This window comes from Rattus norvegicus, chromosome 16 (genome assembly GCF_036323735.1).
Source record: "Rattus norvegicus strain BN/NHsdMcwi chromosome 16, GRCr8, whole genome shotgun sequence".
NCBI classification, from domain to species: Eukaryota; Metazoa; Chordata; class Mammalia; order Rodentia; family Muridae; genus Rattus; species Rattus norvegicus.
This window is the reverse complement of record NC_086034.1, coordinates 81,394,558-81,421,916: the sequence shown is the minus strand read 5'-3', so window position 1 is coordinate 81,421,916 and position 27,359 is coordinate 81,394,558. Positions and strand designations below refer to the sequence as shown.

General features: G+C 51.1%; 1 protein-coding gene across 4 annotated transcripts in view; it reads left to right on the top strand.

The window, feature by feature from the left end:
- The window catches only part of Arhgef10 (Rho guanine nucleotide exchange factor 10), a 91,011-nt gene that overhangs the window by 18,523 nt on the left and 45,129 nt on the right, over window positions 1–27,359 (top strand). For 2 of the 4 annotated variants that reach the window (NM_001427033.1, XM_006253400.5), the window contains exons 3-13: window positions 793–1,059; window positions 1,990–2,271; window positions 4,844–4,907; window positions 7,456–7,532; window positions 9,399–9,455; window positions 14,023–14,186; window positions 16,355–16,462; window positions 18,778–18,892; window positions 21,021–21,127; window positions 26,217–26,294; window positions 26,503–26,682. In NM_001427033.1, the coding sequence (NP_001413962.1) occupies window positions 793–1,059; window positions 1,990–2,271; window positions 4,844–4,907; window positions 7,456–7,532; window positions 9,399–9,455; window positions 14,023–14,186; window positions 16,355–16,462; window positions 18,778–18,892; window positions 21,021–21,127; window positions 26,217–26,294; window positions 26,503–26,682 (1,499 nt within the window). The remainder of the gene's footprint in view (window positions 1–792; window positions 1,060–1,989; window positions 2,272–4,843; window positions 4,908–7,455; window positions 7,533–9,398; window positions 9,456–14,022; window positions 14,187–16,354; window positions 16,463–18,777; window positions 18,893–21,020; window positions 21,128–26,216; window positions 26,295–26,502; window positions 26,683–27,359) is intronic. The other 2 variants (XM_063275478.1, XM_006253403.5) reach the window with 1 other exon arrangement.

Here is a 27,359-nt window from a genome sequence, read left to right as displayed (position 1 = left end):
TTCCATTGCAGAGGCAAGTTCTCTCGGGCAGGCGGCTCGGCCTCAGTCGTATGGCGAGGACCACACAACAGCTGCCGAAACTTGCCTGCAGTTCTTTTCCGTACATGCTTCTTATGGATTGCAATGTAGTCCCTAGCCCACCGGCTGGTCTCGGGATGTCCCCACAATCGCGGGGCAGATGCCTTTCACTGGGGAGATAGGCCACCCCATACGGGAAGCTGCCAGCACTGGCATGGAATCCAGAGTAGGGCACTTGCTAGGCAAATGTCCTGCCGCTGGACTACACCCACCCAGGATGCTCTCTTTCCCCTCCCCTGCCAAAGAGCAGTTTGGAGCCGTTGTAATTGTGGGGTGAGCACTATGTGGCATCTCATTCTGCCAGGGGACGACTGAGGTGCGTCATCGTGAGAAGCAAGATGGCGGACTTGTCCTGTGGCCGAGGGGCCTGCTAGTAAATCAGGTCTTTCTCCTCTCCTCCCTCGAGTTGTAGTGTGGCAAAGAGATGCTAAGTCAGGCGCATACTTCAGATTCGAGAGATGCTTCTCTCCTCCCCTTTTCCTCTGTTTTCTTTTCTACCTTGTGGTGTAAGGACCTGCCAAGGAAAATGGTAACGCCGATCCCAAGTCCTGCTGCTGCCATTCCTGGGGCCGGCTGCCAGCTGGTTCCTTGCAGGAGCCGAGCTGAGCTGAGCTTCTCCACCTCCTCCTGCCTTCTCTCCTGGGTTTGCCCTGCACAGAGAGGTTACAGATGCCTTCCTGGAGGTGTTGTGATTTGTGTTATTTTAAACTTCAGAACACGAGGTGAAATGTGACACCAGCAACAATGAGGAGGAGGGAGAGCTGTTTGACTTTGAGAGTGGAGATGAAGTCCCGGAAGCCGACCGACAGGCCCCGACTGCCGATGACGGGACGGGAGTTGCTGAAGCAGACGGTGCAGATGAGAACACGTCCCCTGACGGGACGGGAGTTGCTGAAGCAGACGGTGCAGATGAGAACACGTCCCCTGATGGGACGAGAGTTGATGAAGCAGACGGTGCAGATGAGAACACGTCCCCTGCAGGTCAGTGTCACAGTCACGCTGCCCTGGGTCTCGTGCAGGAGGCTTCCTGACCTCTCTGTGCTAACCGGACTCAGCGTTTCCTTTCCTGTAACAAATCCCTGAGGTTTGCCCGGGCTCGCACTCAAAGAGGGTTTGTAGCGTAGACCAAAACCGAGCTGCTCACATGATGGTACTCAGGAAGACTGAGAGTGGGAAGCTAAGGAGAGGCAGGGCAGTTCCTACAAAGACTCAGATGCACTACCCCAGTAACCCCTTCCTCCTGCCCGGTCCCACCTTCTGGTGTCCCATTCAGCTAGGAGCTCATCCACTGGCTACCAAGATACAGTCATACCTCATAACGCCACCTGCTGGGGACCAAGCCTTCAGCCTCTAAGCCTTGGGGTCGGGGTGGGCTTCATATATAAATCAGGACAAGGACAGTTTGGGGGCCATAGGCCTCAGGGTCTCTGTTAGGCAACTGACTGAGCTGCACTGTGTAACATTTCCCCCAGTTTCTGGTTTAGAGACAAGAGGCTGCTATTGTCTTAGTAGATGCCCCTTGTCATTTCACGGCTGTACACAAGCTGGGATGATTCGCCCGACTGGGCTACCACTCATAGGCCAGACAGGCTGCTTACCTAACTGTGGTCACTGTGGTTGAGGAGTGGTCTCTCCCTCCTTCCTTCCCGGCCAAGTCTCCCCATGTGGATCTTCGACTCTTCTCCTGGGAACCTCTGTGCAGGGTCTCTTCCATTGGTGCCCAGGAGTGATACCAGATCCCCACTCCATGGTGTACCCCTCAGACCTCACAGCCTCCTGTGGTGATCTGGGTGTACTGGGTGTCTTGACACTGGGGATGGGTGCAGGGTCTCCCTGCCCTTGCTACAGCCACGGGGAACCACACACAGCCCCAACACCTTGTTTGCTACATAGTGTTCTTCTGTCCTCCAGGAAACGGAACTGGAGCGGAATCTGTCCCTGAGGCAGAGCCTGAGAAACTTGTGGTCCCAATAAAAGTGAACCCATATTCTGTCATTGACATCACGCCGTTCCAGGAGGACCAGCCGCCATCTCCAGATGCAAACCCAGAGGAGGAAGGGGTGGGCCTGCGCGTGCCCAGTGGTTACTGTGTGCCTGTGCCCTGTGGCTACGCTGTCCCATCTAACCTGCCGTTGCTGCTGCCCACCTACTCCAGCCAAATCATCATCCGAGCCCAGTCTGTAGAGGAGGAAGGTACGTGCCCCCAAAGCTTCTCACAGTGACAGGGCACACTGGCTGGGAAGCCTGTGCTTGGTCTTTCCTCTTCCATCACGGTATTTGTCTGTGGTATTGGAAAATGAGTCCAGGCTAACACCCCACCCCCTAACAACCCCTCGGTACAGGAAGTGACGGTTCTGAGACAGCTGTGTGCTCTTGTACCTCTGGCCTCTGCACACCAGGAGAATTTACATGGTCTTAGAGCTGGCCAAAGCCTTGCATTCTCTGCGCTTTACCACATGTAGAGTGCATACGTGTCCCATCATCCCCTAATCCGCACACCTCAGAATGGGGTCTCTGTACTCCTGTCTGCGGTATCAAAGACAAACACGCACACCTCGTCCCTCGGTCCTGGCACTTAGAACAGTGCTTATGCATAGTGAAGTAAGTAAATAAACGGATAAATACACAGAATGGATGGTTTAAAATCATGTCAAATTATTTTCCAATAAAGTACTTTCAGTGTTTTCAATTAGTCATCACTTTAAAATGATAGATTTTCCCCTCTCAGTGCTAGGGTACTGTGCAGTACTCAGTACTCAGTACTCAGTACTAGAGCCTTGTGCATGCTAGGCGATTACTCTGCCAGTGAACCACATCCACAGCCCTTTTGACTCCTTATTCTGAGACCAGGTCTTACCAAACTGCCCAGGTTGTCCTTGAACTCACTCCACAGCCCAGACAGTCAAGAACTCAAGATCCTCCTGCCTCAGCTTCCTCACATGCCTGGCATGTGAACACGTTTCCTCTAACTGCAAAGTCCCTCGTTTTTTTCAAGTCTCAGTGCTTACAGGGTTGATTTCTGCAGGAAACAGTTACCTTTAGAACCTTGTATGGTCTCCAGGATTCAAAATCGAGTTTCCTTTAAAGAGTGTTTTCTCGCTTATTAACTGTAAAGCGGAGAACCCTTGCTGAATTCTTGGCGTAACTCTGAATCGGAACTCTGCCTCCTCCCAGCCTCCCGGAGTGTAAGAAGACTGCTTGGTGGTGTACCCTGGAAAGAGATAGAAAAGCAGGAGCTGGGGGAGGGAAGCACTCAGCAGACAGACCCCCGTGAGGGACTGGGTTCCGAGACCCTGGCCAGCCCAGCTGGAGCTCAGGCCTGGACACCCCGGGACAGCATGTCCTCTAGAAGAGCTCTGCTCACTGTTGGCCTTTTACCGGCCAGAGAACTCAGGAGCCCCACTTCCTGCACATGCTCACTCGTCCCTCTCCATGTCCTGCCTGATGTCTCGGAGCGCCCACTTTTCACCTTCCTTCCCGGAAGCTAGGACTTGCAGAGAGCAGCCTCCTGATTGGTGGGCGTGGGAAAGCATCTACCCCATCTAGGTCAGGAGGCCTGTGAGTGTTCTGCTGCTCCCTCACCATAGCCGTGGCCCAGAAAGCTTGGGTAGCCAGGGCTCAGTGCGCTGCCAACCAGGTTTCACACCTGGCAGCTGTATGTACTGTTTGGCATCCATGTGGCCAGGACAGCACTGTCCTGGTTGGGGTCTCCATGTTGTCTGCACTAGGTTCAGCCTCCTGGGCAATAGCTTTTGTGTGATTGGAAAGTGTTAGGAGCCATTACTTACCGCTCACCCATAAAACAAGCCCTTTTTCCGAGGGCTCTTTATGGACAGCATTGCCGGCCCAGGAATTCAGCCTTTGCCAGAGGTCATCCAGTCAGCTACCCCCAGGGGTTGCTCTCTGACACTGAGCAGGGATGCAGCCCATTGGATGCTGGGCAGGCTGTATGCATACAGGTGTGCCATACGATGTCCCCAGCTCCTGTGAGCCTGTCCTCTGAGCTGGCTCTGTTTGCATTCCTCTCAGCCTGCTCACTGATGGGCTGCAGGTCTTGTTCATCCTCACACACTATGCAGACCCTGTGGGGCCGCCTTGTCTATGAGAGCACAGTGTGTGTGTGTGTGTGTGTGTGTGTGTGTGTGTGTGTGTGTGTGTGTGTGTGCGCGCCAAGGTTGGGACTGAGTGATTTAAAGAGAAGAAAGATTTTCTTCGGTTCATGGCTCCTGAGGGTTCACCCAACGGCTGCACTGCTATGAGGCAGAACATCATGTGGTGGTGAACACCATAAACAGAACAAAGCCATTCCTTCCGTAGCAGTTAGGAAGCAGTTAGAGACAAGCCTTGAGAAGGTGGTCCCCAAGGACACAAGTCTCCCCTACCCGCCGTGGCCTGCTTACTCAGACCAGGCTGCACCTCTAGAAGTCTTCATCACAGTCCAGTTGTGATCCCATTGGCGTCAAAGCCCTATGGTTCAGTCTCTCTCAGTGATTGGATCTGGGGACCACGACTTCAGTACATGAGCCCCAAAGGGGACACAGTATCCACAAGACTGAAGCCCTGCACTTCCCCCCTCCAATCGGACACAACGTGCATTTGCATCGAGTCTGTGTCACAGACCTGAGATCTCACACCGTGTAACGATCCTATATGAATACAGTTTATCTAAGAGCCGATCAGTTCCCATGTTGGTGAGAAAGCAGTGTGAGGTAATTTAAGGATTAGAAGTCAACAGTGAAACACTGTCGATCTTTTCTTTTCACAGTTGCAGCAGAAGTTGCGGGAGACGGGCAGTGCAATTCCCTAAGTTCTGAGGACCTACCACACAGGTATCTCTGCTGATCCTGGCTCCCCCGTGTCGATGCCCTCTCCTGCAGTGCGGGACTCACCCCCCCTGGAGTCTCAGCTGCAGGAAGACACTATCTTGACCCTCAGGGTGCTATCGCTTTGGGTCCTACCTACTTATAGGCCCTCCGTGTGCCACAGCCTCCAAGTGTCAGTGTTAGCTGTGTGCTGGTGACCAGAGCTATGCATTTCCATTCATCAGGCCATGTCTCGCCAGCATGGCTGTGGCCAGCCCTAACACTCTGTGCCTTCTCTTTAGTCCTTAAGGAATAAAGCACCCCTCACCCCTACCCCAGACTTAAGATTCTAGAAGTCACTGGAATTTCTGGGGAGAAATAAGCACATGCAAGGACTTTCCATCGAGTGGGAATGGAGAATTTGGGTCAAAGCAGACCCACAAAGGCCATGTTTTCAGAAACCATAGTTCTATGCATGTTTAGAAGTTAGCAGTCGGTCCCACGGAGAAGATGGAGACAGAAGGGTCACGAGTTCTAGACTAGACTAGGCTGCAGAGTGAGACCTTGCTTCCCAAAACTTAAATCAGGGCTGGGGTGATGGCTTTAGTCAATAAAGTGCTCGCCACACAGGAGTCCAACCCTCATTACCCACATAAAAACTGGGCGCAGGGCATAAACCTGTAACCTCAGCATTGGGGAGGCAGAGACAGGGGATTCCTTGGGGCTGGCTGGTCAGCCAGTTTAGCTGAATCAGTAGGCTCCAGGTAAGGCATTCTGTAATGGAAAGACACCCAGTGTCAGTGTGTGGCCTCCACTCACAACATATATGTACACACAGACACACATGTGCACATGTCAGTGTGTGGCCTCCACTCAACATGCATGCACACACACACATGTGCACATGTCAGTATGTGGCCTCCACTCACAACATACATGTAGACACAGACACACATGTGCACATGTCAGTTTGTGGCCTCCACTCACAATATACACGTAGACACAGACACACATGTGCACATGTTAGTGTGTGGCCTCTGCTCACAACATGCATGTACACAGACATGCATGTACACCCAGACACACATGTGCACATGTCAGTTTGTGGCCTCCACTCACAATATACATGTATATACAGACACACATGTGCACATGCCAGTGTGTGGCCTCCACTCACACCATGTGTACATGCATACACATACCAACACCATAACTACCACACCAACAACAAAATACTCAGATGCAATTGGAAACTTCAAAAAGTGAGAGCCCTCCCTGTCCTATGTAGTCCCACCCCTCAGGTCAGCAATGGACCATGTCTGCCTTGTGTGCACATCTATGGGTGTCTGCTATACCATGCCTCATCCCCAGCAGCCTGCCAAGCATCGGATTATTGCCTGACTGTGCCCTGTGGACATGCCCTTTCCCGTCTGCGGTCCCCTTCGCCATCAGTCACTAAGCACAGGACCAGTCCCTACTCCGCCCTATGCACACATCCACACACATCTAATATGTCTCTCCTTCACGGTCTCCCTTTCTGCCACTCTAGTTCTTCCACAGTTAACCCCGACACAAGAAATGTTGGAGTGTGCTCAGTGGAGCCTTACGGAATTAGCAGTTACTAAGTTTTAAATTGCCTGCCCTTTCTGGGAAGCATGGTGAGGCTGGCATCTGTTAGGGACATGGGGTGACTCTTCCACTCGACATGGCCACTGGGTATGACCTCAGTAGGAAATAGCGGTTCCTAAAGGGTTCCGGTGCTGTCTGGTGTCAGCCTTCATGGGGTGTCTTCCCAGACAAGGGGCAACAGTGAAGGCCTTCACCGACCTTCGCCCTCAGCCCCTCTAGAGACCTCACAGACAGACACTTCTCCCTAGAACCTTTAACGACCAAGGGGGCGGTGCAGGCCGTGGCCTCGGCTGCCTGACCTTACCCTGACAGGTTGGGTTCCTTCCTCAATGACTGGAATCTGTTCCTTCTCTTTGCCTGGGTTGGCTTTGTCGCTGCTGCGGTCTCCCTATTTCTGCACTCTTCCTTCCCTCTACTTCTACACTGCCCTGAGTTGTCTTTGTGACTGCCTCAGCAGGGAGTGGGTGTCCTGGGGCCCGTCGGTGTGTTGAGACCTCACAGTGACAATTCACGTTTTGTCCAGTGAATCCCTTCTTGCCATTCTCGGTGGAAAGTGCCACAGTCATTCGCATTGTGTAAGACAGAGTCCCAGTCCCTGTCTGGCTGTGACTGTCACTGTGTGGGTGCGGAGAGCCCCGTGGCCCGTGTACCTTCCTCCTGCCAACCTATGCTAGAGGAAGAGAAGACTTAGGCCCGGTGCAGCCAGGAGGCATGATGTGTGACATTCAGCGTATGCAGAGAGGATGACACTTCTGGCGCTGCTGTACGTGTGGCGGCTCGTAGACTTTGAGTTTGTAAACTTGAACTTGGGACTCGTGTAGTTGTGTCTGGGAAGCTCTACGGCAGACACAGTAGTGTGTGAGCACGCATGGATGTTATAGGTCACTCAGCCCCCATGACTGGCGTGTTCCTCCAACTCTCGACTCAGTGATGTCTTTACTTCCAGCGGTGATCAAGGCAGCCAAGAAGGCAGTGCCCTGGCCCGATGGGCAGCCGACCCTGCCAACACAGCCTGGATGGAAAGTAAGTGCCATCGGCCCAGGGGCCTGGGTCCCCCACCCCTAAGCACCCACAGGTCCTGCCAGAGGATGGCAGTGGGTTTCCTTTCCTGGAAACTTGAAACTATAAAATGTTTCTGTTTACTTACATACTAACAGTGATGGAGGTATAGAAGTTTCCCTGGGACTCCAAAGCGGCCTTTTGCTTTGCATTGAGTCAGTCACAGCTCTGCACTGAGCATTTGCTCCACCCCCCACCATTTCTTCCTGGTACAGGCTGGCCTCGCCGTATGATGGGGAGCTAATGCTCTGACCTGCCTGCTGCCTGTGGTCAGCCATTCTTCAGGGGCAATGCTGGGGAGGGGGCGTGCAGGTCCAGGGATCCACAGTTGTTTAAAAACTGAGATGTTTTTGGATAGCCCCTTGTTTTCTTATTTGTAAGGAAGTAAAGATTATCCCTTTTATTACCCAGTAGCTCCTTATTTCCGTGTCCCTCTTCACATGGTTGGCAAAGTCAAACCACTTCAGCCGCCTCTCGGTTCAAGCCTCTTCTGGAAAGTTTGGCTTTGCTTTAACTGTGACTAACAGGTTCTAGGGCGACTGTGGTGGCTGTTCAGGACTCAGAACTGTCACAAGAATCCATCAGCAGCTTGTTATGTACTAACAGTCTTATTTCCAGTGTACAATGCCCAGACGTCTTCTTTGTCTGTGTCTCTGTCTCTCTGTCACTGCCTTTGTCTCTGTTTCTCTCATCTGTCAGTTTCTGTCTCTGACTCTGTCTTGGTCTCTGTTTCTCTTGTCTGTCTATTTCAGTCTCCCCCTCCCCCTCTCCCCCCCTCTCCCTCTCCCTCTCCCCCTACCTCTTTCTCCAAATAATTTACTGCTCAAAGCAACCCTAGGGTGTGCACTACCTCACCCTGTCTTGGGAGGAGGAATCTTTTCTGGCCGCAGTCGCTCAGGTGTTAGTGGTGTGCCAGCTGCCACCGCAACTTCAGGAGTGCAGAAGACTTGGTCCCCATGGTGATGGGTAACTGAGCTCTATAGTCCGTCTCCCACATTTTTGAGTACGGTAAAATATCGTGGTTGGGTGTCCTTCCACAGAAAGGGTAACACAAATACTTTTGAAAATTAACTTCAAACGGCTTTTTATTCTGAAGCATATTTCCACACGAGGCACGTAAACACTTCACATATTCAGATGAGTCTCAGTGTTGTTGGTGGGCCCATGTGATCATCTTGCATGGTTTGTGACATTTTTATATAACCCCCTGCCCCACCCCACCCCCACTTTATTTTTTTCGGAGCTGGGGACGGAACCCAGGGCCTTGCGCTTGCTAGGCAAGCGCTCTACCACTGAGCTAAATCCCCAACCCTCCAACCCCACTTTTTGAGAAAACTTACTCACAGAATGCTCAGGTTCCCATAACGCAGGAGGAAAACTGCCCCCATGCAATCAAGACATGACTGGCAAGGGTGGCTTCCCACCTCCAGGCTGTAAACCCCGCTCACAGCCCATCAGTGCAGCTCAGTAGGTCCCCATGCCACGTGGCACCAATGGAGTCTTTATTCCTAAGACTTTTGTCCCACCTTTGTATTCAGGACAACATCTGGACCCCACAGGCTTAAACATGTTTCAAAGAAGCATGAAAGGAAACACAGCTATAGAAAAAATGGCCCTGAAACCAGGGGGGAACTCCCTCCCATAGGTCAGGTTTCACATCTTCTGTTTAGAGCTGAAGCTCTCACTCATAGAGCCTTCTTCTTGCCAAGCCGGTCACCTCTCTGCTTGAACCTTCCGGATATTTATAACATGGGGAGGCTGGCCTTCCGACATTCGCCTTATACGCACAAGTTCTAGCCACTTTTTAACACATCTTCCCTTATTTTGCAGATCCAGAGGAAGCAATTTACGATGATGTTCCAAGGGAAAACTCAGACTCTGAACCAGGTTTGATCCTGTCCACACTAGAGTTTTCGGTCTAGTTTAGCAGTTCTCGTTCTGGGTGCAAGAGTAGCTAGTGTGTGGGTGGTCCCCTGCGTCCAGCATCCATGCATTCTGGCCTCGTGTTCCTGGTGCTTGTTTCATACGGTGTGATTGAGTGCTTGCTGACAGCACAGGGAAGATGCCCAGCGTGCACCTACGAAGTGATATAAACGGGGATATACAGAGAGTCAGGGGAAGGCCTTTAGGTCTAAGGGAAAATATAAATCGTCAGACTATAGAGACACAACCTAGAGCAGGGTTCATTGAACACTGAGCTAGAACTTGGCAGACATAAATGGAACACCAGATCCCTGCAACAGCCTTAAAGCAGCAAAAGGAGCAGGCAAGCCAGTGAGAGCAGCGGGAGAAAGATGCTAGGCCACCGGGTAGTCGGGAGAGGGAGGCAGCTCTTACAGCTCCCATGTCCGGACAAGCACCATCTTTGTAGCATGCCGAGGCGGTCAGAAGCCTGGGTTTGTCCTCACAGACTGGAGAAACAGAATTATACCCCAGGGAAAGGATACAGAAGCAGAAGGAAGCAGGAGTGCAGTGAGCACAGCAGCTGGGAGGCCTGTGGCAAGCCACGAGGCATCAGTCAGTCTCGGCAGCCGACCGTGCTGGTGGGTTTGCAGGTGGGCTGACCCCCAAAGCTGTGCCATGTACTGGGGAGCCGGGCCATCTCAGGCAGACCTTGGTTGCTTTCCCTGTTGTTTCCTTGTCGTTTGTGGGCTTGTTTGGCTATGAAAGGCCCACTGGCCATCATAGAAGTACATTGTTTAACTTCTAAACCAGTGAGTAAAACCAACCTGGTTGAAAGTAAGGGATTATAAATTAAGAGGAAAATGACGGGTAGCGTAAGGGAAGACTGCAGAGTGGGTCTCAGCATTGTCTGTGTTAACACTGAGTCAATACAAACTCGGCCGGCCCCACTGCCTATAGAGCTTTTCAGATTGAACAGCAACACTGGTCACGGAGTGTAACAGGAGGGATGTGTGAGGGCAGTGACAACCAGGAAGCGAACGTGTGGGAAAGAAGCGCGATGGTAACTCAAATAAACGTAGCCAGTCTGACCAGTAAGCCATTAGCTGCTGCACTATAACTGTTGCCCATTAGGTGTCCTGCTCCATGGCACTCTTAGAGGTACATGGTGGCCCCTCGGCAGAGGCTCCGGGTGCACATGGGGAGTTATATCTGAGATACGGCCGGAGACAAGTTCCTCAAGCAACTGGAGGAAGAGTTTCACGAAGCCCTCACCAGTGTTGATGGCTGCTGGCTACAGAATCAATGGCTGTAGCACGCCAGTGTGGCTGACTTAAGGACAGCTGTGAGGATATATATGGTTCCCAAGCCAGGTTCCACGTGTGTGTAATCCTGTAAAATTATGGACCATACTTCAATGCACGTATTAACAAATGGCCCCCAAAAGTAGCATGCAAAAGTTATTTGATGAACATGCTGTCTTATTTAGGGTTTCTACTGCTGTGTTAAAAAAAAACAAAACACCATGACCCAGAGCAACTTGGGGAGGAAAGGGTTTATGTCAGCTTAAAACCGTGGGGTCACACTCTATCCTTGGGGAAAGGCAGGGAAGGAACCTGCAGGGGAGCCGCACGCCGACTTTCTCTGCATGCTCAGTCTGCTTCCTTAGAGCACCCACGACCACAGCCCACAGTGACATGGACCCTCCCACACCAATCATCAGTCAAAAAAATGTCCCGCAAGGTCCCCACAAGCCACTCTTGTCGGTAGCATTTTCTCAGTTGAGGTTCCCCCTCCCCAAATGACTCTGTGTCGAGCTAACATTAAACCGCTATGAAGTCCAATCAAATCGATAAAAATATTATGAACATAATTTTGAAAAGGATTAAAATGATATGGTGTCCAGCTATCATCCTAGCCACTCTGGAGGCCGAGGCAGGAGAACCGGAAGTTCAAGGTCGGCCTGAGCCACAGAATGAATTCAAGTCCTGCCTGACCGGCAGCATGAGATCAAGGCAAGACGGATAACTAGTGGGACCCGATAAAAACAAAGATAAAAGACTGGGACTGTACAGTGTGGTGGGAGAGTGCCACTCAAGCATGTGCAAGGTCCTGGGTTCAATCCCAAGCTTGACAATGAGTGAACGAACGAATGACAACTATTTAGACATTTAAAACCACTTTACAAAAATAGTTATTCTATTATCTTTAAAACTCTGTCAAAGATGAAATCCGACTGCAAATCACATCATAGTTCGACTTCACTAATCTTAAAAACAGGGCAGATTTACAACAGTGAAGTTGTTGAGACAGTGGCCTGTGTCCAAAACTTACTGGAAAGCGGTGAGGTCAGTCAAGCGCCTCAGAGGGCAATATCAGAGGGTGGCCGAGAGGATGCCTGGACCAGGGAAAGGTAGAAAACAGAAACCAGAACGAGAAGGAGAGCCTGAAAAATCAAAGGCTGGTCTCTGACAAGTGGCAGACACGGACCCTGGTAACTATCGAGAGAGAAGCGGAGAAGGAAGGGGGAAGGGAGATTCAGTGGCAGAAACTGCAGCATCTGTGTGTAAAATTCTCTTGTAAGAATCACCTGGTCCTAAGTCAGGTGCCTACCTCAGGTGCAGAGGCCCTGGCCCACTGTGGTACCCAGGTCACTCAGGATGCAGAGGCCCTGCCCCACGGTGGTACCCAGGTCACTCAGGATGCAGAGGCCCTGCCCCACGGTGGTACCCAGGTCATTCAGGATGCAGAGGCCCTGGCCCACTGTGGTACCCAGGTCACTCAGGATGCAGAGGCCCTGCCCCACTGTGGTACCCAGGTCACTCAGGATGCAGAGGCCCTGCCCCACTGTGGTACCCAGGTCATTCAGGATGCAGAGGCCCTGGCCCACTGTGGTACCCAGGTCACTCAGGATACAGAGGCCCTGCCCTACGGTGGTACCCAGGTCATTCAGGATGCAGAGGCCCTGGCCCACTGTGGTACCCAGGTCACTCAGGATGCAGAGGCCCTGCCCCACTGTGGTACCCAGGTCACTCAGGATGCAGAGGCCCTGCCCCACTGTGGTACCCAGGTCATTCAGGATGCAGAGGCCCTGCCCCACGGTGGTACCCAGGTCATTCAGGATGCAGAGGCCCTGCCCCACGGTGGTACCCAGGTCATTCAGGATGCAGAGGCCCTGGCCCACGGTGGTACCCAGGTCACTCAGGATGCAGAGGCCCTGGCCCACGGTGGTACCCAGGTCACTCAGGATACAGAGGCCCTGGCCCACGGTGGTACCCAGGTCACTCAGGATGCAGAGGCCCTGGCCCACTGTGGTACCCAGGTCACTCAGGATGCAGAGGCCCTGCCCCACTGTGGTACCCAGGTCACTCAGGATGCAGAGGCCCTGGCCCACTGTGGTACCCAGGTCACTCAGGATGCAGAGGCCCTGGCCCACTGTGGTACCCAGGTCACTCAGGATGCAGAGGCCCTGCCCCACTGTGGTACCCAGGTCACTCAGGATGCAGAGGCCCTGCCCCACTGTGGTACCCAGGTCACTCAGGATGCAGAGGCCCTGGCCCACTGTGGTACCCAGGTCACTCAGGATGCAGAGGCCCTGCCCCACTGTGGTACCCAGGTCATTCAGGATGCAGAGGCCCTGGCCCACTGTGGTACCCAGGTCATTCAGGATGCAGAGGCCCTGCCCCACGGTGGTACCCAGGTCATTCAGGATGCAGAGGCCCTGCCCCACGGTGGTACCCAGGTCATTCAGGATGCAGAGGCCCTGCCCCACGGTGGTACTCAGATCATTCAGGATGCAGAGGCCCTGCCCCACGGTGGTACCCAGGTCATTCAGGATGCAGAGGCCCTGCCCCACGGTGGTACCCAGGTCATTCAGGATGCAGAGGCCCTGCCCCACGGTGGTACCCAGGTCATTCAGGATGCAGAGGCCCCGCCCCACGGTGGTACCCAGGTCATTCAGGATGCAGAGGCCCCGCCCCACGGTGGTACCCAGGTCATTCAGGATGCAGAGGCCCCGCCCCACGGTGGTACCCAGGTCATTCAGGATGCAGAGGCCCTGCCCCACGGTGGTACCCAGGCTGCTCAGCCTCCAGGGGAGGATGGAGGAGAAGTAGGCCTCCCTTGTGTCCCAGCTTACAGAATTATTCACTACTTAGAGAGCTACTTAGAATCCTTAGGTTCCCCCATCCATCAAGTATCACCTCTGGGTCACCTTTCTACCTGCTTCTCTCCTGTGCCTCTAATCTTTGTATAGTCCATATACTAAGGTCTCCCTTTGTGGGAGGTTCCTAACAGCTCACATACTGTTTAGTGTATTTTCACTTTATTTGCTGTAGTCGTGCTGGGTCCCCAGGATGCCTAGTGGTGCTCTGACGTGCCAACATCGCATGCAGGACATTTTCAGATTCTAATCACTGCCCACATGGAGGAGGGTCTATCCGGGGTAGCCAGAGCCCATAGCAGCGTCCGTGTTGTTCCTGAACAGGGTCGGGGCAGCCCCCCGTCTGGTGACTCAGACTTAATTTGCTGTCACCTTGATCTGTGCACCCAGATGAAATGATTTACGATGACGTGGAGAACGGAGGCGAGGGTGGAAACAGCTCCCTGGAGTACGGGTGGAGCTCCAGCGAGTTTGAAAGCTACGAGGAGCCAAGCGACTCGGAGGGCAAGAACGGGATTCCCAGGTCCTTCCTACGCAGCAACCATAAAAAGCAAGTATGTGCTTGGTCTGTGTGGTGGACGAGCGTCCTGCTGCTTCCCTGGGAACACGTCTGGGAAACGTTTGGAGTCACACACTTCCGGGGTTTTGGAGAGCGTGGGGTACCAGCGAAGTAGCCTCCTATCTGTAAGCACAGAAGGATCCGGCTGTCACACCCTCCTAAAGCCACTTCTGCAGTACGAAGCAGGCTTACCATCCACAATCAAGGAAGGTGGTAAAAGCCACGCATGTTGGCACAAGTGCAATCCCAGCACTTGGGAGGTCGAATCACAACGGCTGTCAGGAGTTCACTGCCCACCTGCGGTGTGGTATCAGGACAGCTAGGGCCACAGAGAAAGACCACCTTCCCCACCTTCCCACAAAGGCAAAGTTAGAAAGGGAAGAAAAACATCAGCAACTTAATGCAGTCTAGCGGTCGCAGTCCTTCTGCACAGAGTGAGCCGGCCGGGCCCTTTAGACAGGGCAGGCCCAGCTCTGCCTTGCTCCGCCAGTGACTGACTGACTGCCTTGCATTGCGAGCCAGATGCAAACCAAGGGCCAGGGAACGCGGTGAGCAGCGAGACTGCAGCCTCCTAGGTCACCGTTCCCTAGAGAGAGAGAGAACGTTGAGTTTGGGGCCTAAGACATCTGAGATCACAGTCCGGGGGGAACTCAGCCCTCAGAGTGAATGTTCATTGAGGGCGGCACTCCTGGCCCTGACGACAGCTTGAGGTGCATGTGGGGCTGTGGCTGGCAGGGTCACATCATCTTGTTGCTGGGGTCCCCTTTGGCCAGGTGTAGAAGGATCTATTGGTACTGCGTGTAACTCCTGTTTGGTGGCACTTCTTACAGTTGACTGACTGGGTATAGTCACGGTGGTGTCTGAGCACTTCCTGTGTGAGGCTGACAGGCAGCCCACGTGAGGTCCTCATCTAAGCCATGGTTCTGCCTCTGTAACCATTAACCAAAATCTCCCTCATCTGCTTGCCTTCCCCCAGTGACTCCATCAGCCTGAGGCTGAGATTGAGACTAATTTTTTGTGTTGCGGTATCTCTGGAAGTTGTCACCAGAGAACTGTCATTTTCTCTGACTTATTTCAGACCTGGGGACAATATCATGATGGGCTTTCACTCAGGCTTTCTCCAGGAACACAGGTCTTCTTTTATGGTCAGGGGGACAGCAGGATCTGTCCAGGAGTGGACCTGCAATTGTAGCCAGGGGAGCTTATAATGAGGCAATATTTGTTTGCGTGATGCTGTATTAGATACCCCTGACCTAAAACGAGGTCCTCAAAGAGTAGCCCAGCACGGGGAGCATCCAGGGTGCAAACACGTGAGGCCCGTTTTCTTGATTGACTTGGGCAGATGGCACCCAGTCCGGCAGTGCTAATAAGACTGCTCTGTTTGCCCTCAAGGTGGACCTGGTTACTGTCAAGCCTCCAGAAATGCCAGCGAGGATGGCAGGTGGCTCAGCAGCCTTTTGTTACTAGGAAAAGCACTAGAGATTCTGAGTGTGGAGCAGTAAGGAGGTGCAGCGCCCACACCTCCTGCTTGGAGGATGGGCTGTGGATAGGGGTCCTTGTGCTGTAGGCCTGTGGGACACAGAAGCACATGGAGAAGAGGCTTTCTAGACTAATGCGTCACGTTCTTAAAACTTGAGTTGTTAAGTAGTCTCAGCTTTCTGTTAGACGTTATTTCAAGTGTCCTCGTCCTGGCTAACAGGAGACACTACTGCCAGGGGAGAATGGCCTGCTGTGTGTTTCAGCTGATGACTGTAGGGAGGTCGGTTCAGCACACTCCAGCCAACCGTTAGTCAGGACGCCATTTAGCACAAAGACTGTCTCCCCAGAGCAACTGCACTCCAGCACAGTCCTGAATGCCAGGTTCCTCCCCTCGGACGTAGACCCAGAAGAGCCTTGAGTGCATTTGGCACGCGCCAGCTCTTGTCTCCCGGAGATGTAACTGAGTGATCTTACATAGGCTTTCTGTACGTTCACTGGCTTTGCTCTTCCACGGGGGCGCGTGCAGCCTGCCGGTGGAAGGAGGACACGTCCTTCTTGGACGCCTTACTCACCTGTGTGTCTGTCTTACCTTGGGTCAGCCAGACGGTGTCACGTCCTTCATGCAGGATAGCCTCTGGGGACCCACAGAGCCCGTTCTGAAAAGCGTATCTCTTTGTGCTGCAGCTCTCTCATGACCTAACCCGCTTTAAGGCGCACTGTGAGGAAAAGATGAGAGGTTTGGTGGCCAGTACGGTGGGAGCCATGGAGGCACAGCAGAGGCAGGAGTGGAAGGTAGCGTGGCTCCTCCTTGACCCCCTGCACAAGGCAGACGCCCTGTGCAGCTCAGCCAGAACGGTGGTTCTCAAAACCTGGCCCAGGGCTCCCGGGCCAGGCGAGCATTTCCAGGGCCGTCGTTAATGACCTCTGAACTTGTTCTCTCGCAAGCGAGCGAAGGGAGAACGTTTGTAGGCGCTTGCGATGTGTCGTGACGTCGCAACAGATGGACTGTGGAGTCAGCAGTGTCTGGGAGATCCCCACACGTGCAAAATAAATACCAATTTTTGTTTTGGAAAGTAGTTTCCTATAACTGTGTTATTTAATGCAAAACGCAATAGATTGATTATCTGCTTAAGTAAGTATCAATGTAAGATTTGAAATTGTCACTGATAGATTAATGACATAAACGAAAGCTGTCAGGGCGTTCAGTGGTCTTTAGGAGCCGAGTGAAGCAAATGCCTGGCAAGCCCAAGGCCCTGGGCTCCATTTCCTGCTCAAAACCACTAGTGAAAGTGACCGTGGGGTTCAAGGGGCTCCTAGGCCAAACGTTTGAGAACTACTGGGTTTGCATATCTTAGTCCTCTGAGATGTGTTTTAAAAGGGTACTGTCAAGTAACTTTCGCCGACTCTCCGTCCATTGGTAGTGTGAGATTTATCCACGTTAGATGGGGTTTCACTAAAGCTAGACTGTCCAACAATACACACTAGGCTTTCTGAAGAGCTGCCCTCCCATGAGTCACACCACTGTTTGGCCAGCGTCTGGTTGGTTCCCCGCAGGACAGTGAAGACAGACGCAGATCTGGGAGACAGTTTGCAAGCTCTGGGGTTCTCTTGGGAGCCGTGGGCTCTCTGCTTGGTGGAGTAGCATGCCGCACAGTCAGCTCGGTCCAGCTTAGGAATGTGCGGATAGCTGTGATTGACAGGTCCAAAGATGAGAGCAAGCGCTAGGAGCATGAACAGTAAGCGCCCGGCGTGCAGGTCGAGCTTCGGGTGAACCTCCTTAGCTAGCTCCTGGAAAGTAGTCTTTTCTGCCTAACAGGGAGGCGAGCTTTGGGGTCTAGAGGGTCCCTCCTGCCCCACTCTGCAGTCCTCTGACTATTCTGATGTGGCCAAGAGGGGCTGAGGTGCCGTTGCCCATGGTTGGGTCGAGAGGAACGGGACCTGGAACAGAAACTGTAGCGAGCTTCAAGAGCGGTTCACATCCCAGTAGGTTAAGGGCATGTGCAGAGCTGAGGGCGTAGGAGTTAGGATAGGGGACAAGAGTCCCTCTAAAGATCCGTCACAGCAAACTATGGTTAGAAAAGGGGTGGAAATCTGAGTTGGGGTGCCGGGTTGGAAGCGTAGGCCAGGGGTTAATTATAGCTGTGTGGAATGGTCATCGAGTAGAAAGTGATGTCTGCACTGGGACGTAAGGGCCTTCAGTGTAGACTCTTCCAAAGACAGCCAGTCAGCACCCTTGTCTCCTGGGCGAAGTGGGCCACAGCAGGTAGCAGAGGGCTTGAGCTGTGGGCTTTGTTGTCATGGCAGCCCGCTGAGGGTTGAAGTGGGCTTGCCGAAAGGCTGTTGTGAAGGATGCTGGCTTGTCTGTTCACTGGCCTCTTGGGCTTTCTCTGAAAGGACATCCAGTGTCCGAGGCCAACACCTTCAGTCCTAGCTGTTTAAAAAGAAAGAAATGAGATGCCGGCTGTGCCAAGCCGCTCCCGGACGCCTGTGGCTTCCATTTGTCTGTTACATCCCAGATCTGGCTGGAGGAAACCAGGGCCAGTGAACTCAACCTGCATGGGCTGTCTTTCTGATTTATGTCCCTACAGAGGGATTGGCTGCTTTCCTACTCCCTGGGCCAGCCTCAGCCCGTTGTTTGTCCCCGACTCTGTCTTGCCCTTCTGAACAGCTGGGTGTAAACTGTGCCTAGCGCCATGGCAGGAAGGGCCCGCCATGGAGACCATCCAGAAGCTTGTTGGGAGCCTGAGCATGCAGCTAACTCTCCTGTCCTTGGATTGGGCACACGACTATCTGCCACTCTTCAGAGCTCCTTCTGTTTGGAAGAGGTTGAGAAAAAAAGCTTTGATGTAGCAGGAGGGTTTTTAAACCCTGTCAAGGAAGGGCTTGTCTTTAACAACAACAACAACAAAAAATTACAAAGAAAGAAAAAAAATCAAAACCACAAACACATATACACTGAATATAACCAAGACGCCTCCCCCAAATCGAAAAGCTCATTCCAGGTAATGTTTAGACCCAGACTACTTGACAGTATTCTTTTAAAGTGACATCAGGTAGCATTGTGTGGGCGATCACAGCGCCTGACTCGTTTGCTTCTGTTTTTACAGATGCAGAGACTTATGAAGGCAGCCAAGGAGGGCACCAGAGATGGTTTGGAGAAGACCAAGGCTGCCGTGAAGAGAGGCCGCTCCTTCATCAGGACCAAGTCCTTGGTCTCTCAAGGTCTGGAGCCAATCTTTGCATGTAGCACCGACTCCCGTGAGGAGGCAGCGTGGAAAGTTCCTACACCTCCCTCCATCCCCCCTGACTTGGGCCTGAGCCTCCTAAATGAAGGGTGGTTTGCTCTTAAAATCCCCCATGTAGCCACCGAGTATGGAGACTCGCTAGCAAAATGCACGAAGAGCTGCACAGGACAAAATCAGAGAATTAAGGGAGTCGTCGCAATTAGCCGACTCCCCAGCTGCCTCCTCCCGAGAGCTGTGGCCCTCAGCCTTCCCAAAGCTCTAATACACGTCCTCATTTTGTGGTGACCTCCAACCAAAAGATTATTTTTGATGCCACTTTACAACTATAATTTTGCTTCTGTTATGAGTCGTAATGTAAATATCCGTGTTTTCTGATGGTCTTTGGTGACTACTGTGGAAGGGTCGTAGGAGTCCCCCAGCGGGGTCGTGTCCCTCAGATTGAGAACCACTGTACCAGAGGATAGTTAGTGCCCCCAACTGTTCCACTGTGGCCCTTCTCTGTAGCCCTCAGGTGCTGGGGCCCCCATCTGCGATTCTTATGTCACCCATCCCAAATCAGACCAGGCCACGACACACTGATATCAGATTGGTTCTCCCAGCTTTGCCATTCTGCATGGACCAGCGTTCATGTCAGGAGGGAGCTATCTACCCAGGGGCTACAAAGTCCTTGCTGCTGAGGGAAGGCTCAGTGGAGTCACAACGCTCGAGGTTTCCTAAATCTCACTGAACATTGTCGCCTGTGTGACATTGCATGCTGACACCGAGATGTAAGCATGAGATCTTTGGGTCAGAGGCGAGTCAGGGACCACGGCTCCTGGGAACCGAGATCCCAGCCAGGATCCAAAGACTGGCAAGGCCTCCAGGGGTGGATGAGGGCGGCTGTGAGAGAGAGGGAGGCAGAGAGAGAGGGAGGCTGTGAGAGAGAGAGGGCAGCTGTGTGTGTGTGTGTGTGTGTGTGTGAGAGAGAGAGAGAGAGAGAGAGAGAGAGAGAGAGAGAGAGAGCAGCTGTGAGAGAGAGAGAGGGGGGCAGCTGTGTGAGAGAGAGAGAGAGAGAGAGAGAGCAGCTGTGAGAGAGAGGGAGACAGTGAGAGAGAGGGAGGCAGTGTGTGTGAGAGAGAGGGAGGCTGTGTGTGTGAGAGAGAGGGAGGCTGTGAGAGAGAGAGGGCAGCTGTGTGTGAGAGAGAGAGAGAGAGAGAGGGCAGCTGTGAGAGAGAGAGAGGGCAGGTGTGAGAGAGAGAGAGAGAGAGAGGGCAGCTGTGAGAGAGGGCAGCTGTGACAGAGAGGGCAGCTGTGAGAGGACGGCACAGCTCTGGCTCGGGATGGGATAACGGTCTTAGTGTGGGTAGGAAAGAGGTGCAGAGGCTCAAAGGCGTGTCCCTAAACAGGCCTCCTGTCTCCATTTCCCAAGTTGCCAAATTGGCAGCTTGGTCTGAGCCAGAGTTCTTAGTCCCTGATGTCCCTGAGGTACCCAGAAAGTTCTTTAAAAAGTCACAGGTTCAGGTTCCCAGCCATCCCGTCAGCCCCCGGAGGTTTCTCTTTCCTAGCTGCTCCTGTGCCCACTGCTTCCAGACGCAGAGCACATTCTGGATTCAGTTTTGGTTTAGTTCTCTTCCTTGTGCTGGGAACGGAGCTCAGGGCCTGGAACATGGTGGACGCACACTCGCCCTGAGGTCTGCTCCCAGCTTTCCTTTAAAGCCAGATTCTGGGGTTTTTTTTTAGACCACAGTGGGGGGAAAGACAGGAAGTTAATAAGCAGGTCCCACCCTGCTGCTTTTCTGTTTCTGTGTGGTGCTACGTAATGTTTAGAAACTAAATTATCTGTTTCTGCTCTTCCTCTTGGCTACCTGATATCTCTGACTGTAGTTGAACTTCAAAAATCTCAAACATTGGCATTTCTTCTTTCCCTTGTGGAAACATTTCTATTGGGTCTGATAAATTTTCAATTTAATAATAGCCAGGTGGAAAGTAAGCATTGGAGTTGAAATGCTTGCACGAAAGCTTTATTTTATTTTAAAAGGGTAGCTAAGTTACTGTGCTACAGTGGCATAAATACAGAATTTTAACATGAAACCCATGCATTTTGGTTCTCTCTCTCTCTCTCTCAGATCACAGGTATTATTTTGAAGAAGAGCAGAATTTGTTCATTGATGTTGACTGCAAGCACCCGGAGGCTGTCCTCACTCCAATGCCCGAGGGTCTGTCTCAGCAGCAGGTAAGTGAGCCACTCCCTGCCGCTCATGTGGAGGACCTGCCGCCATCAAGGTAGACTGGGGCTTCCACAGTTCGCTCCTAACACGGCAGTGAGAAGGTCAGGTCTTAGCTCTGGCCCCCACGGGCCCTTAAATACCACGACTATCATCTCTACGTGTCGGTGTGAGAAGTGCCGTGGATCTTCACTTCTTTGTCCCACGTCCCACATCATTTGTTCTATCCGATATGATATTTCTGTACAGCGACAGTAAGACACAGTGGTCCGTACCTGTAATTCCAGCACGGCAAGTTGAGGTGGGAGGAATGCTACCAGTCTGAGGCCAGCTTGGGCTGCATAGCAAGACCCTATCTCAATAAAATAAAACCATCAAAGAAGATGTGTGTAAAAGATGTATACGTAGATGCCTGAAATTGAGATGAAAATGGTATACTTTCTTTTTAAAGACTTACTATTTATTTTATGTATGTGAGTGTTTTGCCTACATGTATGTGAGTGTACCATGTGTGTGCCTGGTTCACCTACATATATGTAAGTTCAACATGTGTGTGCCTGGTTCACCTACATATATGTAAGTTCAACATGTGTGTGCCTGGTTCACCTACATATATGTAAGTTCAACATGTGTGTGCCTGGTTCACTTACATGTATGTAAGTGCACCATGTGTATGCCTGGTTCACCTACATGTTTGTAAGTTCATGTATGTGTCTGGTTCACCTACATGTGTGTAAGTGTACCATATGTATACGTAGTTCACCTAATGTATGTAAGTGCACCATATGTGTGTGCCTGGTGGCCAAGGCAGTCAGAGCATGGCATCAGATCTCCTAGAACTGGAGTTACAGCTATGAGCCACCATGTAGGGACTGGGAACTGAACTTGGGTCTTCTGCAAAAGCAGCCAGGGGTCATAACCACTGAGCTATCTCTCCTTCCCCCAAATGATAGACTTAATAACTAATGAAATTATCTGTGAATAATTCATTTCTTACCATCAGGCAGTAAATACACATGGGAAAAGTCAATTTGACTTTACTGTTAAAAGGAAGAGAAAACCCAAGAAACAAACCATAGTTTGGTTTGTGGAACTTTGAGGGAGTGAAGACTCTTTGGGTGGGAGTTGAGCCTTTTCCATACAGACAGCAGAGGGGAATTGTGTGAGTGGACATGTGAGCAGTTGGATTGGTGAGTAGTTGGATGCGGTGTGGGTAAGTGGATGGACAGATGGACAGATGGGTGAGCGGGTGGAATATTTGATAGACACATCAATGAAGACTGATAACAAGCTAACAGTGAACCCTTGGAAAGGTGGATGGCCTGTGATAGGGACGCAGAGATCATGTGTAGGTGAATAGATGTGGCCTCAGGCACGTACAAGGAAAATGGCATAAAATGCTAAGTTGCAAGGTTAGAGTTGGAAAGGTTAATAAAGACTGTATCTAGGAGTTAATAATTGGTCAGGCCCCTGACCTTAGCCTCTCTTAGAATTAAAATGGAACCAAGGAAAAAGTGGCAGGGAGTGATGTGGTCCATGAGCAGGGTCACACATACACATGCACATACACTCACACACACACACACATACACATTCACATGCACACTCACACATACACACATATAAACATATACACACACATAAACATATACACACACATAAACGCACATTAACTCACACACACACCTACACTCTTACATACACACTCACACGTATACACACATCCACATACTCACACATACACATATGTGTGCATACCTACATACAAACTCATGGGCACTCACACACGTTGTGTGATGTGTGTGAAGAGATGCTGATAGTGCACAAGGAAGAAATGGCCAGGAGCAGAGATAGGCATCTTGGAGACAGCCACTGAGGAGATTCTGGTTTCGTTTATTCACTTATTTACATGTTATTTGTGTGTACACACATGCACGTGTGTGTGTGCAATGCCATGGCTTGTGTGGGGTTAGAAGGCAGGAGTCAATTCTCTCTTCTCACCTTGGGCTCTGCAGACAGAACTTGTGTCTTCAGGGTTGCCCAGCCAGTACTCTGACCCGCTGAGCCATCTGGCCAGCCCACTCGGGATTCTAAAGAAGTGCCAACATCTCCACAATCCCAGCAGCCTCCTGGGGTGCTCATGGTTAGCAGGACAGGGAATGGAGGTGGAGGTGCCCTGTGGGTCACACAGGTGACTGTTAAGCAGAGACCTCTCTGCGTCAAGACTGTAGGCCTGACCCCCATCCTTACGTCCATGCTCGGGTTAGCTTGGCCACAGTGTTTGAGTTAACCCCAGTTCCCCTTCCACGTGGTGTGGAGCTCGTACAGCAGCCTCCGAGGCCTCACTTCCCACACGATCGTGAAGGCTTGGCCCAGGAGGGTTAGTGCTGTGTCAGACCTGGAGCCGAGCTCCTGAAGTTCTGCATCCACTGTTCAGCTTACTTTACTACCGTCATGGCTCACGTCTTGTTTTTCCTCCTGGCAGCTGAGTTCTCCTGAGAGTATGCCTTTAAGGGTTAAGCCGGGGGTGTTGATCTAAAATGGAAAGAAGGTAGTTTAAATAACCAGAAGGACCGTATGTTGAATATTCTTCTCATGCCCTGTTTGGGGGAGGACAACCCATATTTATATTTTCGAGTTGATGCAAACTATTGAAATTTCTTTGCATCCCAAGGGCATCGACTCTCATCAGTGACCCCACGGCACCTCATACGTGGACGAGAATGGCCACAGAATGGTCTGGAACCTCTTCAGGCTCCATGCAATCTGACTTCCCCAGCAGACCTGTCGCCTTGACGACAATCCTGACTCCCCTGGTTTATTCCTGCCGTTAAAACAAAGCAAAACAAAAATGAGCAAACAAAAAACAAATAAAAAAAAAAACACCTCTGAGTCTCGAATGCCCTTGTGTGAACTTGATCTCAGCAACTGTGGATCTATCGTTCTTAGGATGCCGTTGTGTCACTGGATGCTCTCATGCCACTCCTCTCTGAACACACCATTTGATGCATCAGTTCTGACAGCCTAGAAAGGCTGATGTCTCCCACAGAGGCAAGGGAATATTGATGGGGGAGTGCGTTTTGTATGCTGACCACCTTTTCCCAATCTCTGGTCTTAATTATATTTGTGTGAATCCTTAGGTTAACCCGTGGGTAATGTTACTCCCTGGGGCAGGGTCTGGGCTTCTGAATTTCGGCAGGAACAGTTGCCTGGATCTACCAGCAGGGGTGCTCAACAGAGCCAAGGGAGTGGAAATGGCTTTGTGGCCGCTCAGAGTATTTCTACTCCCTGCTGCATCTCTATCTTTTGAGGGAAGTTCTTGATTTGTAGCATTGCCAGGAACTCCTTAGGTAGCCGAAATTCAGTCAGTCCTCCTGCCTCAGCCTGCTGATGCCCAGTGTCAGGTGCTTGCTGCATGTGGACAAGGACTGAAGTTTGGCCCCCCGAATCTGTGTAAAAGTGCAGGGGGGAGGCGGGCCAGGTAGACCAGCTATGGCTCGCTGGCTAGCAAGACTACCAAACTGGTAAGCCACAGACCAGCAAAAGAGCTGGTCTCAAAAAAAAAATCAAAGTTGACTGAGTTGACAGTCTCTCTCTTACACACACACACACACACACACACACACACACACACACCACCTACTTGTGTGTGTGTGTGTGTGTGTGTGTGTGTATATCCTCCTAGAAAGGTTTATTGCAGACTTAGTTCCGTGGGTTGAATAAGTAGTCCTTTTCCTAAGAGAGCAACGTCTTGTTAGTGTCTCATGAATCATGGTCAAAATCTGAACCACAGGACTCTTCTGCATGGAAATGACATCTCAGCCCACTAGGTGGCACTGTTGCATTCGCAGATAATGTCCGTTTGTCTAGAGAGTTCTGGTGTGAGCCTGTGTGTATGTGATGTGTATACATGTGTCCACACCGTGTGTGATGATGATGTATGTAGAAGCGCATGTGTTGAACATGTGTGTGTTTGTGAGTTTTGGTTTAAGGGCACCTCTACTGTGGTATTATGCCATATGTTATATGTTCCATGTCTTGGCAGTTGATATTTGGTAGGGGTGTACAGGAGGTAATGGCGGTGACAAATGGTGTTTCTGGCATTTCGCAGACATGTTGCAACCACATGCTAACACATTAACAATGAAAATATAAGGACCTGCTGTGTGTCCAATGCAGGCGTCTCACATGTATGCTTTCACCCCTCTCAGTGAGGAGACAGACTTAACCCACTGCCTAGGGAGGTCTCAGCAGCACACAGCCTGTTCTTCCGCCTTCCACAGACATTGTGCTCCGCTCTGACTGAAGAATGGCGGCTCTCTGGTTGCTGTTACCAGTGGCGTTATTTGCTTGAGACTTAAGCTTTTTTTTTCCTTCAATTTACATATGAAACATCACGTCTTTAAGAATTGAAACACCAAACCTGATTGGCTAATCCAGAGCATGGATGTAGCAGAAGCAAGTGAGCTTGTTTCTCTTGCTACAATTTTGTTTGCCCTGCTGTAGATACACCTTCTATGTATATTTTTAAAGATTTATTCATGTATTATGTATGCAGTGGTTTGCCTGCATGTACACGTGCAGGCCAGAAGAGGGCACCAGATCTCATTATAGATGGTTGTCAGCCACCATGTGGTTTCTGGGAATTGAATGCAGGACCTCTGAAGAGCAGAGCAGCCAGTGGTTTTAACCTCTGAGCCATCTCTCCAGCCTGTATAGTTTATAATTTGGGGTTTAAAAGGTGACAGTTTATATCAACAGAGAGGTGTGTTTAATTAGTAACACATCACTTAAAACATTTCCTCAGAGGTTTCCTTTAATTCTTAATTCTATTCTTTAAAAATACCTTTTTTTTTTTTTTTTTTGAGACATGGCCTCGTTGTGTAGACCTGACTGTCAGGAAACTCTATATAAATGAGGTTGTTCTTAAACTCACGGAGATCTTCTTGCCTCTTCCTTTCCAGTGCTGACAAACACCACCGCATCTGGCTAAAGATGTATTTTATTTTTAATCAGCAAGCCTTAACATAGAAATAAAGTTTATCTGTGTGTATTCTGAAACAGTTTTCTACCATCTTACCTTCAAATTTCCAACAGGTTGTGAGGAGATACATTCTGGGCTCCATTGTTGAGAGTGAGAAGAACTACGTAGATGCTCTCCGGCGGATTTTGGAGGTACGTAAGCACAATGTAGCATACGTCATAAACCTTTTCTTACCCATTGTACATAAGTTAGTTGTATTTGTTTCGTAGGTGTTTATGATCCAAAACCTACAGGTCTGAGAAACCCTCTCAAGAGAGTAAATGTTGTGACTGTATGCTGACGGTGAACGTCATGTAGATCTCGTTTTGACCGAGCCTTTCACGCTTGTTTCTGGTGCAGCAATATGAGAAGCCACTGTCCGAGATGGAGCCCCGGCTCCTGAGTGACAGGAAGCTCAGGATGGTATTTTACCGCATCAAAGAGATCCTGCAGTGTCATTCCATGTTCCAGATCGCACTGGCCAGCCGGGTGTCTGAGTGGGATGCCGTGGAAACAATCGGAGATGTTTTCGTGGCCTCGGTAATCCAGCAGACCCCGTTCCCACCCCACCGGAAGTGCCATGGGTTCTGAACACAGAGCCATGTGCCCCTTTCAGGGTGGTATCACTTCCCAGAAACCCACAGCCCTTAAGGGTGCATGCTGATACTTGGGCTTCCTGACCCAGTTCATACCTCAGGGAAGGAGCAAGGGCCCCTTTCTCAGGGAAGGAGGGCGGGAGGTCAAGGGAGGCCATGCAGAGGTTCAGGACAGAAGACAAGTCCAGAAAGGCTTAAGTGTACATGTTGTATCATGTTTTGGTTGGACCATCATTTAACGGACTCATGCTTTTGTGCTGAGTGAGAGCCCTGCCTGTTTAGTTGTAGATCTCTGAGCTCCTTCCTGATGTCGTACATACTCTCTCTAAGCAATATTCTGTATCCCTGGTGGCCATGTAAGACATAGGGTGGAAAACACCTGGATGTTTCCCTCAGACTTTTAGTGTTTGACCTGGATGTTTTGTGACGTGGATATAGGATTTGGTCCTGTATGTGACACAGGACTATGATGCTGGGTCAGCATGCAGGTGACATTTCCTGGCAGCGGAAGCAGCTGCCCAGAGGCCAAGGGCACAGCATAACCATGTCATCGATTTGGAGTAGTTTTATCTTTGCCCTTCACCAGGGTCACGCACGGTGTGCGTTGCTCACCTTTTAGTC